The 13,692-nt window shown below is 26.9% G+C and overlaps 4 protein-coding genes across 7 annotated transcripts; 2 read left to right on the plus strand and 2 right to left on the minus strand.

Moving 5' to 3' along the window:
* The first annotated feature begins 241 nt into the window (after positions 1–241).
* Csl4 (exosome component 1 Csl4) lies at positions 242–1,625 on the plus strand. The gene is made up of 5 exons (XM_089174751.1): positions 242–717; positions 799–914; positions 997–1,245; positions 1,328–1,409; positions 1,488–1,625. The coding sequence occupies exons 1-5, from the start codon at positions 678–680 to the stop codon at positions 1,601–1,603; spliced, it is 603 nt and encodes a 200-aa protein (XP_089030877.1). The 5' UTR covers positions 242–677; the 3' UTR covers positions 1,604–1,625.
* Positions 1,626–2,727: 1,102 nt separating this feature from the next.
* LOC107070771 (Ribonucleoside diphosphate reductase large subunit) lies at positions 2,728–8,447 on the minus strand. 4 transcript variants are annotated; one of them, XR_016177332.1, is made up of 12 exons: positions 8,314–8,446; positions 7,960–8,101; positions 7,786–7,874; positions 7,531–7,708; positions 6,737–7,405; positions 6,478–6,640; positions 6,009–6,397; positions 5,740–5,927; positions 5,359–5,667; positions 5,056–5,244; positions 3,873–4,943; positions 2,728–3,117 (listed from the first exon to the last, which is right to left on the minus strand). XR_016177332.1 is itself a non-coding variant. In XM_015329274.2 (11 exons), the coding sequence occupies exons 2-11, from the start codon at positions 7,985–7,987 to the stop codon at positions 4,680–4,682; spliced, it is 2,466 nt and encodes an 821-aa protein (XP_015184760.1). In that variant the 5' UTR covers positions 7,988–8,131; positions 8,314–8,447; the 3' UTR covers positions 2,728–4,679. The 4 variants fall into 4 exon arrangements, 3 of the variants coding, with proteins under 3 accessions (XP_015184760.1, XP_015184759.1, XP_089030873.1); XM_015329274.2 differs by having other exon boundaries at positions 2,728–4,943; positions 7,960–8,131; positions 8,314–8,447; XM_015329273.2 differs by having other exon boundaries at positions 2,728–4,943.
* Positions 8,448–8,720: 273 nt separating this feature from the next.
* On the plus strand, positions 8,721–12,148 carry GlnRS (Glutaminyl-tRNA synthetase). The gene is made up of 10 exons (XM_015329270.2): positions 8,721–8,998; positions 9,155–9,459; positions 9,546–9,733; positions 9,817–10,069; positions 10,154–10,451; positions 10,535–10,914; positions 11,000–11,318; positions 11,412–11,632; positions 11,714–11,906; positions 12,011–12,148. Exons 1-10 carry the CDS (start codon positions 8,876–8,878, stop codon positions 12,059–12,061), a joined length of 2,331 nt encoding a protein of 776 aa, XP_015184756.2. The 5' UTR covers positions 8,721–8,875; the 3' UTR covers positions 12,062–12,148.
* Positions 12,149–12,202: 54 nt separating this feature from the next.
* Positions 12,203–13,652, minus strand: LOC107070770 (parkin coregulated gene protein). The gene is made up of 4 exons (XM_015329272.2): positions 13,074–13,652; positions 12,688–13,006; positions 12,447–12,596; positions 12,203–12,373 (listed from the first exon to the last, which is right to left on the minus strand). Exons 1-4 carry the CDS (start codon positions 13,176–13,178, stop codon positions 12,213–12,215), a joined length of 735 nt encoding a protein of 244 aa, XP_015184758.1. The 5' UTR covers positions 13,179–13,652; the 3' UTR covers positions 12,203–12,212.
* Positions 13,653–13,692: the final 40 nt, after the last annotated feature.

Here is a 13,692-nt window from a genome sequence, read left to right on the forward strand (position 1 = left end):
ATACAGTGATACCTCGATTTGCGAATATAATTTGTTTCTAAAATGTGCTTATAATAGTAAATTTTGCTATAAGAAATAATGGAAAATTGGCTAATTCTATTCATAACAATATATATTTATAGAAAAATAATATAAAATACAAAATACTAACTATCATAAGTAAAAAAAATTAAACGAGTTAATCCTACTTTCACATTGTATCAGAAAATCTTCGCTGTTTCCAACGACTGATCGCCAGATGGCGTTTTGGTTCATGTTAAAGCGCTACAGAATGTTTTATTGAAATATCTTTAAAATTTTATTCCTAAATCTAGATATTTTGTTATTTTACTATTTAATCACGTATTAAGCGTGGTTTGAACAATCGCATAGAAAAAAATACAATAAATTAAACAGATCGAAGAAAAAAGATGTGCTATGAGTTCTTTAGTAACATTGTGTACAACTCTCCTTACTACGTATTCTCCATTATGCGATCCATGCTGAATTATACTAATTGAAGATCAATTTCTTTTTATTACACTCAAGCTAAAATCCTTAGAACGTTGTCGATAATTGTAAGTTGATTATTATATAGTGATGATGTTTATGTGCCGTTCATTTGACTTATATAAGATTAAAGTGTGAATGTATATTAACGTTTATTTATTGAAGATAGTCAAGACTAGTTATTAAAAATGGAAACTGACGACGAAGTTCTAAATATTTGCGTACCAGGTAAATAAATATTTATATAATTTATAAAAATACTTAATTTTTCATTATTATTTAATATAAAATGATGTATAATTGTTCTAGGACAAAGATTGTGTGCTTCTAGTAAAACTATTGTATCAGGACCGGGAACGTATGAAGAACAAGGTTATATTTATTCTACATTAGCTGGTATTTTGGAAACTACTACAGAGGATAATGTATGTATGAAAATGAATTGATATTTTTTCAAGTGTTTTATTTTATTGTATAAACATCCAAATTTGTTGTTATGTTTTTAAGATAATTACTGTAAAGGTGAATGCTGTTATTGATCAAAGTATAGTACCAGCACCAGGAGATATTGTTACTGCAATGGTAACCGCTGTTAATCAAAGATTTTGCAAATGCAATATTAAATGCATAGGTGATGTAGTTTTAACTAGACGATACAAAGGAATTTTAAGAAAAGAAGATGTACGTGCTATTGAGAGAGATAGAGTGGAAATGTATAAATCTTACAGACCTGGAGATATTATTCTTGCAAGAGTTGTATCCTTTGAACAAAAATGTTTACATGTTTCAGAAGTATGTTACAGAAGTAAATCTAATGTTTTTCTTAGAAATTAATTAGTTACCTATGACAGAAGCCCATACTTATCATCTAAGTACAGCAGAGAATGAATTAGGAGTAGTAATAGCTCATAGCGAAGAAGGTAATTTTTATTATTTTATTTCCATCAAAAAATATTTATTTTAATATTTGAAATTAATTTTCTGATATGTACTTCTAGGTGGTGCTGCAATGATACCGATAAGTTGGACTCAAATGCAATGTCCAAAGACATTATGTAAAGAATTTAGAAAAGTTGCTAAAGTTGTTCCTGAACATGTTATTGCTGAACGATAAAATAAAATTTATGAATATTTAAGTGTTTCAGACATTTTTTTTTTATATATTCCATTCATAATAAATTAATATTAAATATAAATACATAATTATATTAAATAATAAATAAAATTGGTTATATAAAATATATATATATTTTTTTGAAATATTAAATAGATACAAAAATTTTAATAACTTTTGGGTAACATTTACAAATGCAAATTTTTCAAATCAATCAAATTTCATTTGAAGAAATTGATAGAATAACTATCTTTTTATTTATTTCAAAAACTATGTTGACAAAATATATATGAAACACACATTTGTTATATGATACTTGGGTATGTACGAACTTTTGCCACTAGAGCGCGTTAGTGTGGCTAATGTTTAGTTTTTAAAACCTTGTTTATTGTCGCGGGAATGTAACAATTGTACTCACGCGTTAGTCAAAATAAATTAACCAAATGTTATAATTAATGTTAAAAATAGCAATAAGAACAAATTTATTATTTTACTATTATTCCCAAGATATTATCGTCAACTTGTTGTGTAAATCTATTCAATTTCATCTTACCTCCTAGTCGCAGTTAAGTAAAAGATGGAAAACTAAATTAAAAAAGTCCAATTAAAAGTAAATTGTCATTTATTATAAAAGTAAATTGTGCACTTTTTACAAGACTAGAAATTTCTCTAGTATAAGTAGAGTTAAAAAACAATAAATAATAGAATTTAATAAGAATAATAAGTTCATTATAAAATAATTTATAACAGTTTAAAGTGTTTACGAAGTTTTTTTGTCAACTTTCGATCGTTTAAGGTACGATTAATTAAATTTATTAAGAAATTTCCACGCATACGATCAAAATTATTTACAATTTTAGTCATAAGTTCTTTGACATGTTTATCACAGCTTAACATTGGTAAACATTTTGCCTTTGATTATAATTTTTTGAGATATATGATTAGCTGGCGTTAGGGGTGCTGTCAGACGTTACGTAAACTCCTCCTATATATATTAAAAATAGTAGTAATTTATTATTTATTTAATATTAAATATAGACATATATATAACTTTTATTTAGATGGCATAAGCGACAAGTAGACATACATTATATACAGCTAGCAAAACTCTTGAACATCTTGTGAACATAACTTGATAGTATCAGTAGTTAATTTGTGTTTACATCATATAGTTATTTCCAATTAGAAATGTCAGTTTATAAACCAACTATTCGTCATTTGCAAGTGTTAATTTATCATTTTATTAATAAAAAAAATCCTCGACTTGGCTTCCCAAATGCTCTTACACGCTTATAGCGAGGATAATATAACTTTAAAAACATGTTGTAAGTGGTATAATTGCTTCAGCAGTGGCGATTTCAACTTTAAAAAGACCTTTCTTAAGAAGACTATGTAGAGAATGGAAGGATGAAGAATTAGTACGTTTGATCTATGAAAACCTGGATATACCTTAAAGGGAGTTGGCAAAACAGTTAAAAGTTTGTCAACGTACAATTTCAAATCTTGTAAACAGTCTGCAAATACAAAACAAATTGAAAGATATAAGGCGAAATCAAAATTATTATATATATCCTTAACATTAGAACTATCGACCGGTTGTATCATTTGTTTACAAAATTTTGTCTTGAAATTTTATTAAATATTTTATAATTATGTAATGACTTTTTCTAAATTCATGTATTTAATAATATATATATGTTATAGCTATATATACCGACCGGTCGTCATTTTTAATGTTTTTAATTTGAAAATTTCTTAGAAACTACGTCAATCCGCTACTACAACTGCCACAAAATATATTTTCTTTAATTTAAATATGATAACATAAACATAATAATAATTTGAAGGTTCGAAAAGAAAGACGGTTATACCGTGATAATTACATAAAGTAAACAAAATAAATAGAAGGTTTTGAAAAGAGAAACGGTTATACCATGATAATTACATAAAGTAAACAGAATAAATAAAAGGTTTTGAAAAGAGAGACGGTTATACGGTGATAAAAGAAAAGAGAGAGCAAATATTAGTCTACAATTTTTATCTAGTTTTGTAACTTTATCCTAAAAATGCCGAGATGTACGAAAATACCTTGTGAGGTGTTATAGAAAAATGAGAAGAAAAAAAATAAAAAGATGACGATAAATGTAATATAATACAATATAATAACAAGAATATATATTAAAGTAAATAATATTAATACGCACAGAGAAAAATAACATATAATAACTGATAGAAATGTACAAAGAATTACAGACTTAGATTTACTTACATACACGGAGATTAATGACTTATTAGACAGAGAAGCAGAGAAGCAGAAAACCGAGAGCCTAACTTATCTACACGTATTTATACAAGAAGTAACCTACGCCCTTTTGGAGAAGGGCAGGGAACTTATTAATCTTATTGGTCTTCAGCATCCACCGGAGAGGTGGATGAAGGTGGGGCGGGCCAAATTGAAAAAAGCTCGGTCTCTAACAGTTTTTCAATTGTTACCGTCAACGGTCCTCTCCATGGTAACCATCAACGGTTTTTAATTAAATATCAGTAATCAGACCTTTCGGATATCGACCAAGATGATTTTGATCCTGAGATTGGACCAGCAGTTATTTCAGAGAATCAATCAGTTGAAGTGTGTGTTTCCTCAGACAGCAATAGTGAAGAAGAGAACATCCTGAATGTACGTAGACCAAGAAGACTTCTGAGATTGTTTTTCATCTTTGCATGAGAATGACCGTCAAAAAACTGAAATTACTGCTGATGGAACTATATTTGGATACTATTATATTTTATTTTAAATGTTCATTTGCCACATAAAATTGATTTTTCTACTTTTATTTCCTTATATACATGCATATAATATAAAAATATTTAGAATTATTTTTCATATAATATTTATGTATACGTTTTTTTTAAAAATGCGCAAACTTTGAAAAGATCTCAAAAATATATATTATATTTGTATTGTATACTGTTTTACGATATTTACTTAACAATAGTGTAAATGTAACAATGAAAATATAAAAACTATAATATTAAACTCAATTATTATTATTAAGATATATTAGGATATAAATAATTATGATCCACATGCCATACAAGCATCACCATTTTCAAGAGAACACATAAATGCATCCATAGTATTAGTGTTATTCTCGTTAAAACTATTTTTTTCTGATTCTGTTGAAGATTTATTCAAATATTGACTTTTGATAGTTGAATTAAGTGAATTATTAGCTTCAGATGTTTTCTTTGTCTTTTTTAATTTACTTTTATCAACGGTAAATTGTAGTGCATTTGCAGCTGGCTTTGTACGTAAATAATACATACCCGTTTTTAATCCCTACAAATAAAATCAAAGTGATCATGATTGAAATACATTTATATAGATTAAGTAGAATCCTCCTAACTATATATATATATATATATATATAAAATATCTTTTTGAAACTTACATTTTGCCAACCATAAAAGTGCATGGATGTAAGTTTTTCTACTGTTGGTTTAGCCATGTAAATATTTATAGATTGCGACTGGTCAATAAATGCTCCACGATCCGCTGCCATTTTAAGAATTGTTTTTTGTGATATTTCCCAAACAGTTTTGTAAAGTAATTTTAATTCATCTGGTATACTATCAATGTTCTATAATAACATAATAAAATATATAATAAAAAGAAATAAACAATTGTTTCAACTTAAAATTTACATAATGTAATTATATAATAAAGAAATGTAATAAGCTATAAAATATCTGACCTGAATAGAACCATTATTTGCAATAATCTCATTTTTCATATCTTCATTCCATAGATTTCTTTCAATAAGATCTTTCAATAAATGAGGATTGACAATTTGATATTCCCCAGATAAAACACGTCTTGAATAAATATTATTTGTGTATGGCTCTATTGATTCATTATTACCAAGAATTTGTGCAGTAGATGCGGTTGGCATAGGTGCCAATAATAAAGAATTTCTTATGCCATGTTTTGCAATTTTTTCTTTCAACACTTTCCAATCCCACAAATTCGTTGGTGTAACACCCCACATATCATATTGCAGTATCTAAATATATTCATACATTTAACATTTGTTGACAAAATAATAAATAATAATTACTTCTTGATAAATGCTTACTCCTTTGCTAACAGGACTTCCTTCATATGTTTCATAACGGCCTTTCTCTTGAGCAAGTTCACAGCTTGCTTCTAAGGCACCATAATATAATGTTTCAAAAATTTGAATATTAAGATTTTTAGCCTCTTCACTTTCAAATGGAAAACGCATTAACAGAAAAGCATCTGCTAATCCTTGTACACCAATACCTAATATATTAAATAATATTATGCACAACATTAGAAGACAAATGTTAATCGTATAAAATAATAATTGAAGGAATATCTTACCAATAGGTCTATGTTTTAAATTAGAGTTTTTAGCTTCTAAGAGTGGATAATCATTAACATCAATTATTTTATCCAAGTTACGAACTATAATTTTAGTTATGTGTTTTAATTTTTCAAAATTATATGTTTTTGTATTTTTATCAATAAACATATTAACAGCGACTGATGCCAAATTACACACAGCAATTTCATCAGAGCTTGTGTATTGAATTATTTCTGTGCATAAATTGCTACTTCTAATCGTTCCTAAATTTTGTTGATTTGACTTTCTATTACAATGATCTTTGTAAAGCATATAAGGTGTTCCAGTTTCAACTTGTGACTTAAGTATAGCAGTCCATAAATCTCTTGCATTAATTTGACGTTTGTAGCATTTTTCTTCTTCATACCTTTCATAATATTGTTTATTTTCATTTTCATAAATATATTTTTAATTTATCTAAATTATTCATTAATTCAATTTAGTTACCTAATGTATAGGTCTTCGAATTCCTTTCCCCAAACATCTTCTAAACCTGGGGATTCATGTGGACACATTAAACTCCAAACACCATCATCCAAAACACGTTTCATAAACAAATCTGGGATCCACAAAGCATAAAATAATTCTCTTGCCCTAATCTCAGAATTTCCTATTTAGTTGAACAAATACAAAGAGTTAGTTTAAAAGTATTTATATTTGTTGTTATGCCATACTGTAATATTTTATAATTATATTCAACCATTACCAGTATTTTTCTTAAGATCTAGGAATTCAAATATATCTGCATGCCATGGTTCAATATATATAGCAAATGCTCCTGGTCTTTTATTTCCACCTTGATCAACATAGCGGGACATGTCATTAAATACTCTAAGCATAGGAATTAATCCTCTTGCTTCGCCACGGTTACCACTTATAGGTGTACCTTTTGCTCTAACGCAATGTATACTTAGACCAACACCACCGGCCCATTTACTAATTAAGGCACACCTTTTTAATGTTTCATAAATTCCTTCAATACTGTCATCAATTATTGTCAGAAGAAAACAACTGCATAATTGTTGTTTTGGAGAACATGCAGCAAACAAAGTTGGAGAAGCATGTGTAAAATAACGTTCCGATAAATAATTATATGTTTCAATAGCTTTCTCAATATCATCTTCGTGAATTGCAACAGCAACTCTCATTAACATATGTTGTGGTCTCTCAACAACTTTGCCATTAATTTTCATTAAGTAACTTCTTTCTAAGGTTTTAAATCCGAAATAATTATAATTAAAATCTCTTTCATAAATAATTGCAGAATTTAGTTTGCTTGCATGTTTTTTTATGATATTATAAGCTTTCTCGCTGATAATAGGTTTGGACACTTTGGAATATTGATCTACTGCAAATCGCAAGTCTTCAATTACATCTGAAATCAAAAATCATATGACATAAATCATATCAAAACATAGTATGTATATATAGAAAGTGCAATAATTACTTTAACATAAACATAAAATATGACATAAATGGAAATAAAAACTATAATAATACCACTGAAAACCTTCTTTGTTTCTTTATGAAGATTAGATACAGCAATTCTAGCAGCTAAAATAGCATAATCAGGATGTTGTGTGGTCATAGTTGCACAAATTTCAGCTGCTAAGTTGTCTAGTTCAACAGTAGTAACACCAGTGTATAAACCACGGATTACACGAAATGTTATTGCAGACTATAAAACATAGATAATTAAAGATTTTTTTAGTATACTTTGTAGTATGTATATATAATATTTATAAATTTACTTACTGGATCAACGTATTTCATATTTAAACCATAACATAATTTTTGTATTCTGTATGTTATTTTATCAAAACAAACGTCTTCGTGTCTCCCATCTAATAATAATAAAGGATTCATTAGCAAAATAGACAAATAAAAGTTTCAATCAAATGAACTTAAACTTTAGTTAAATATACTTACCCCGTTTAACTACATACATCTTCGTCATTTTGATAACTAGATGACTATATAAGTACGCTTAACTTAATTAATTGTATTATATATAACACTTTTCACACACAATATTATGCATATATCCTTTTTAGTTTTAAAGAGTTCTGATCTGAAACGGAAATGTAATTTTTCAGCGGAACTGTAAAAAAAAATAATGAGCAATTGTTTATTAGATTTATTTAAAATTGACAAATCTTTTAACAATTTTATACTCAAGCATGAAAGATTACGTTTAATATTTATTATATATTAATTAGAAATAATAAAATCCTTTATCTTTTCGATACACTCAAATTGAGATATGCAAAAATGTTTCATTACCTTCTTCAATTAAGAAAAAGCGGGAACGAGTTGTTAACCATATGTGATGCACCTAGTAACCGTGGTCGTTATTCAAACTAATCTCATATGATACGCTTAGTGACCGTTGGTTGTTATAAAAACCTAACCTCAACTTATGCTTAGCAGTCGATACATTAATTAAAGTGTTATTTACATGTTTACTATTTCATTAAATACTGGTGGTTTATTCATTTACAGTATATATATTGAATATTAAGACATTAATTAATAATTTAATTATAAATATTTATGAAAATATATTTTTAATTTATTTAATATATTTTTAAAAATATTATACTATATTGTTCATATAAGTATGTATAAATTCAATAATTATTATGCTAAATATATCGCAAATATTTTAAATAAATTTGGATAGTGTGACGTGTATATTTATTTGCATCATAGATATTACGTGCGCTGACATAATTGACGTATACACGTCACGCATTGTAAATTTAGCCGCATTATTTGTGTTATACCGTATGTTTAAATTTGCTTGAAACGTGGACTGTAAAGAAAGGAAAACTATTATTTAATAATGACTATAGAAAAGGATGAATGTATTGAATTATTTCAACAAATTGGTTTAAGTGAACAAAAAGCAAAGGAAACGTTGAAAAATGCACAAGTTTCGAAAAATCTTAAACTTGCTATCACAGAGGTTAGTTGTATGATAAAAATGTTGTATTTCAATGTTTATTTTATAAATGAAAAAAGTTTGTTTACTTTTTGAATATATAATGAATTATTATATCTTACAAAAATGTTTATAATTATTATGTTAAAAAATTTGAATATATATTTTGTTATTTTACAGGCAAGAAAATATGTTGACATTACATCAGAGATAGGTACACTCTTGTATCATCTATCTTCAAAAATAAAAGCTCAGATCGCTGACAAAATACCATTTTTATCCAAGTTTATAGCTGAAAGAAAATTGGATACTGTTCAAAGATTAGATGCTGCATTGAATTATATTCTTAGTAACTTGAACGAAGAAATCTCTATTTCAGCCTTTGAAGAAGCTTGTGGAATAGGAATTGTTGTTTTACCAGAACAAATTGAAGAGGAAGTTGAGAAGCTTATTAAAATTCATAAGGATGAAATTTTAGAAAAAAGGTTAATGAGTTATTATTTTGAGCAATATAATTATTGAATAACTATGTAATTATTTTAATATTATTAACATGATTAATTATATATAGATATCGATTTAATCCTGGTCCATTAATGCAACAAGTACGTAATACATTAAAATGGGCTGATGGGAAAGCAATAAAAAATGAATTTGATATTCAAATTTTAAATTTATTAGGACCGAAGCAGAATAGTGATCTTGAATCAGTACCAAAACAAACACAATCAAATAAAGTTAAAAAAGCAGTAAAAGAAGGTACATTCAGAATTATTATTATTATTTAAATTTTTATTCAAATTGATAATAATAAAAAAATCATATCTTTGTTTTTTTTTTAGAACAAAAAAATGCTTTGTCGACGAATGAAAATTCATCAGCTTTAACAATAACAGAACTAATGAAAACAAAAGTTCATTTTCATAAACCTGGAGAAAATTATAAAACTGAGGGATATGTCGTAACACCTAATACTAATAAGTTATTGCAAGAACATTTGAAAATAACCGGTGGTAAAGTAAGAACTAGATTTCCACCAGAACCAAATGGAATTCTACATATTGGTCATGCAAAAGCTATTAACATTAATTTTGGGTATGTATATATATTTTTGTTGTATATACTCTTATGTATTATTCTACATGGACAAATTATGATACAATACAAAATTTATCCTAGCTATGCTGCTGTGAATGACGGACTGTGCTATTTACGTTATGATGATACAAATCCTGAGAAAGAAGAAGAAAAATTTTTTACTGGAATTCGTGAAATGGTAGAATGGCTTGGTTATAAGCCAGCAAAAATTACACATTCATCTGATTATTTTATGCAATTATATCATTTGGCTGTAGAGCTTATAAAAAAAGGATTTGCATATGTTTGTCATCAATCAAATAAAGACATAAGAGGTTTTAATCCACCACCAAGTCCATGGCGCGATCGTCCAATCGAAGAAAATCTCCAATTATTTGAAGTAAGAAAAATAATGAACAATTATTTGTCAAATATTTACTGCTCTGTTTTTCTTACTTATAACAATACATTTCTTTTTTACAGGATATGAAAGATGGATTATTTGATGAAGGTGAGGCAACATTACGTATGAAAGTTACTTTGGAAGAAGGCAAACAAGATCCTGTAGCATATAGAATTAAATATGTACCACATCATAGAACTGGAGATCAATGGTGTATTTATCCTACTTATGACTTTACACATTGTTTGTGTGATAGCATTGAAAATATAACGCACTCTCTTTGTACTAAAGAGTTTCAATCGCGTAGATCATCTTATTATTGGCTTTGTAATACATTAGACATATATTGTCCTGTTCAATGGGAATATGGCAGATTAAATGTAAACTATACTGTAGTTTCTAAAAGAAAAATTGCTAAACTAATTGAAGAAGGAATTGTTTGCGATTGGGATGATCCAAGGTTTATAAAATTAATTCAATTTAATAGCTTTATATTATATTATATTACTTTGAGAAACTTGTAAAAATAAATGTTTGTTTTTCAGATTGTTCACATTAACAGCATTACGTAGACGTGGATTTCCAGCTGAAGCTATAAATAATTTTTGTGCCCAAATGGGTATAACTGGAGCACAAGCAGTTGTTGATCCAGCTATTTTGGAAGCTGCAGTTAGAGATGTGTTGAATATTACTGCTGCAAGACACATGGTTGTATTAGATCCTATTAAAGTAACTATTAGCAATTTTAATCATAAAGAAGCATTAAAAGTTTCGGTACTAAATTTTCCTAATGCACCTGAGAAAGGGCAGCACGAAATAACTTTCGATAAAATTCTGTACATTGAAGCATCTGATTTTAGAGAGGTTTGTAATGAATACACACACACATATATATATAAGTATAGTGTATTTCTAAGTGAACTATAAGTATATATTAATTTAATATTTTATTTATAGGTAGATGAAAAAGGTTTTCGACGTTTAACACCGAAACAATCAGTTGGTTTAAAGTATGCAGGTGTAGTTCTTACTATTGAATCTGTAGAGAAAAATGATAATGGAAATATTACAAATCTTATTGTCAAACAAGAGCCTGTTTCTGAATCAAATAAGCCTAAAGCATTTATACATTGGGTATCACAACCTACATTAGCATCAATAAGATTATACGAACCCCTGTATGTATAAATAACAAATATTATATAGCTTTATCTATCGTATATATTTCTAATATAATATTTTTTAATAATTATATATAGTTTTAAACATAAAAACCCAGAAGATCCAAATGAAGTACCAAATGGTTTTTTGAGTGACATCAATCTAAATAGTAAAAAGGAAATCGTTGGTTACTTAGATGCTAATTTAGCAAATGCGGTAAAACCTTTTGATAAATTTCAGTTTGAACGTATTGGATTCTTTTCTGTTGATCCCGATACAAAATATGGCAAGGTAATTTCAAACATTTTTCTAATTATTATACATTTGAAAAGATTCATTTTTATTATCATTATTTTTGTTAATCAAATAATTTATCTATTTAATTATATTTTTAGATCGTTTTTAATAGAACAGTTACATTAAAAGAAGACTCTGGCAAAATTTAAATAAAATACAAATATAATATCAATATTATGTTTGGTTTGTATCTTTATACAATTTTAAATAAAAGTCATATGAAATAGTTGAGTTCATTGTTACTGGTTATATTATTTTGTTTGATCAGTAACATTTGATAAAATACAATTATTTGATATATTAGTTCATAACACATGACTCATAAGTTGGAACCATGTATTTAATGTTTATAAATGCATCTTCTCCACCATACATTTCTAAAACTTCAAGTGTTTCTTGTATTATATCTGCTGTATTTTCACCCTTTTGTTGAGAATAATCAATTCCTTCACCAAGGTTGACTACAAAAGATATTTGAATTATTTGGATATAAAAGAAGTATGAAATGTAATACGAATGATAATTTTTTTTTACCATTTCTATTTTTAAGTAAGTTTAAAATTGGAAGAATTTGTCTAAAATATGGGACTAATGCTTCGCCAATATCATCAGCAGAACGTACTAAATGCTGAAGTACTCTCATTGTAGAGCACATTATTTTTGGTATTTTTGTATTTAAAGCATCTGTTGTAAAAATATTTGGAGATAAATGTTATTGGAGCTGATAATTTATATGATGTAAATTTAATTGTGTTACTTGAAGATAAGATTATACTTTTGATAGGAATAATCAATTTTGGAACAACAGGTAATATTTTTGATCCTCCATGATCTAACAAATCGGAGATACATTGTTCTACTATATGTTTATAAGGTTGCTCTTCTTCTACCAAACCATCAAAGAACAGAGGTAAATAATAATGAAAATCTAAACTTGATATATCTTCTTTCCAATTAACTTTTAATCCAGAAGCATCGTTTTCTATTGAAATAGGAAATACACCACGTTCATAATATTTTCGAAATTGAGATGGTTTTGGACGACACCATTTATATATTTCAACTCGTGGTGGATCAGCAACTACTGTGTTATCCTGAAAAAATACATGTCAAAAATATAAAATATATAATTTGATAAGTTTATTATAGCGGATAGTTTACCTGCATTGCTTGTATGGTAAAGGCAGGAACCACTCTAAATTTTCTTTTTTTATATCGTGGTATATTTTCACAAATTTTTTTCCAAAATTCCTTTTCATTTACCATTTTAAAATCAAAAATTTATTTCATTCATATGTTTTTAACTATTATTACAAATATTCCAATATGCTTGATAGTTCAAAAAAAAAAAAAAAACCATGTATTTTATTTTTTCTAATGCATACACAAAATTTATTTAATATGTGTGAATATAACTGAAACACGATGTGTTGTTACCATTCATTAATGATAATGAAAGAAGTTACTTAGCAACAGTATTTACTGATATTATTGAATAAACAGTTTAGTCTCTACCTCATCATCATCAGTGACGTAAATAATATAAATGATGCTAATGAACATTTGACTTATTTTAACAGCAGACAACTTAGTTTGTTGCGAATCTTTCATGAGAAAATATTGTGATACAACAACAATAAATGATGATAATAACAAAAGGATAAATTATTAAAACATTAAATTTTTGCAATAATAAAATGATGACATAATGTGAGATATTACAATATAATACAACACTGCAATAATACATAATATTAATTAATTAAAGTTTTCACGAAAT

The sequence above is a fragment of the Polistes dominula genome, unplaced genomic scaffold, assembly GCF_049000335.1.
Source record: "Polistes dominula isolate Pdom_NZ unplaced genomic scaffold, Pdom_raw_medaka contig_16, whole genome shotgun sequence".
NCBI classification, from domain to species: domain Eukaryota; kingdom Metazoa; phylum Arthropoda; class Insecta; order Hymenoptera; family Vespidae; genus Polistes; species Polistes dominula.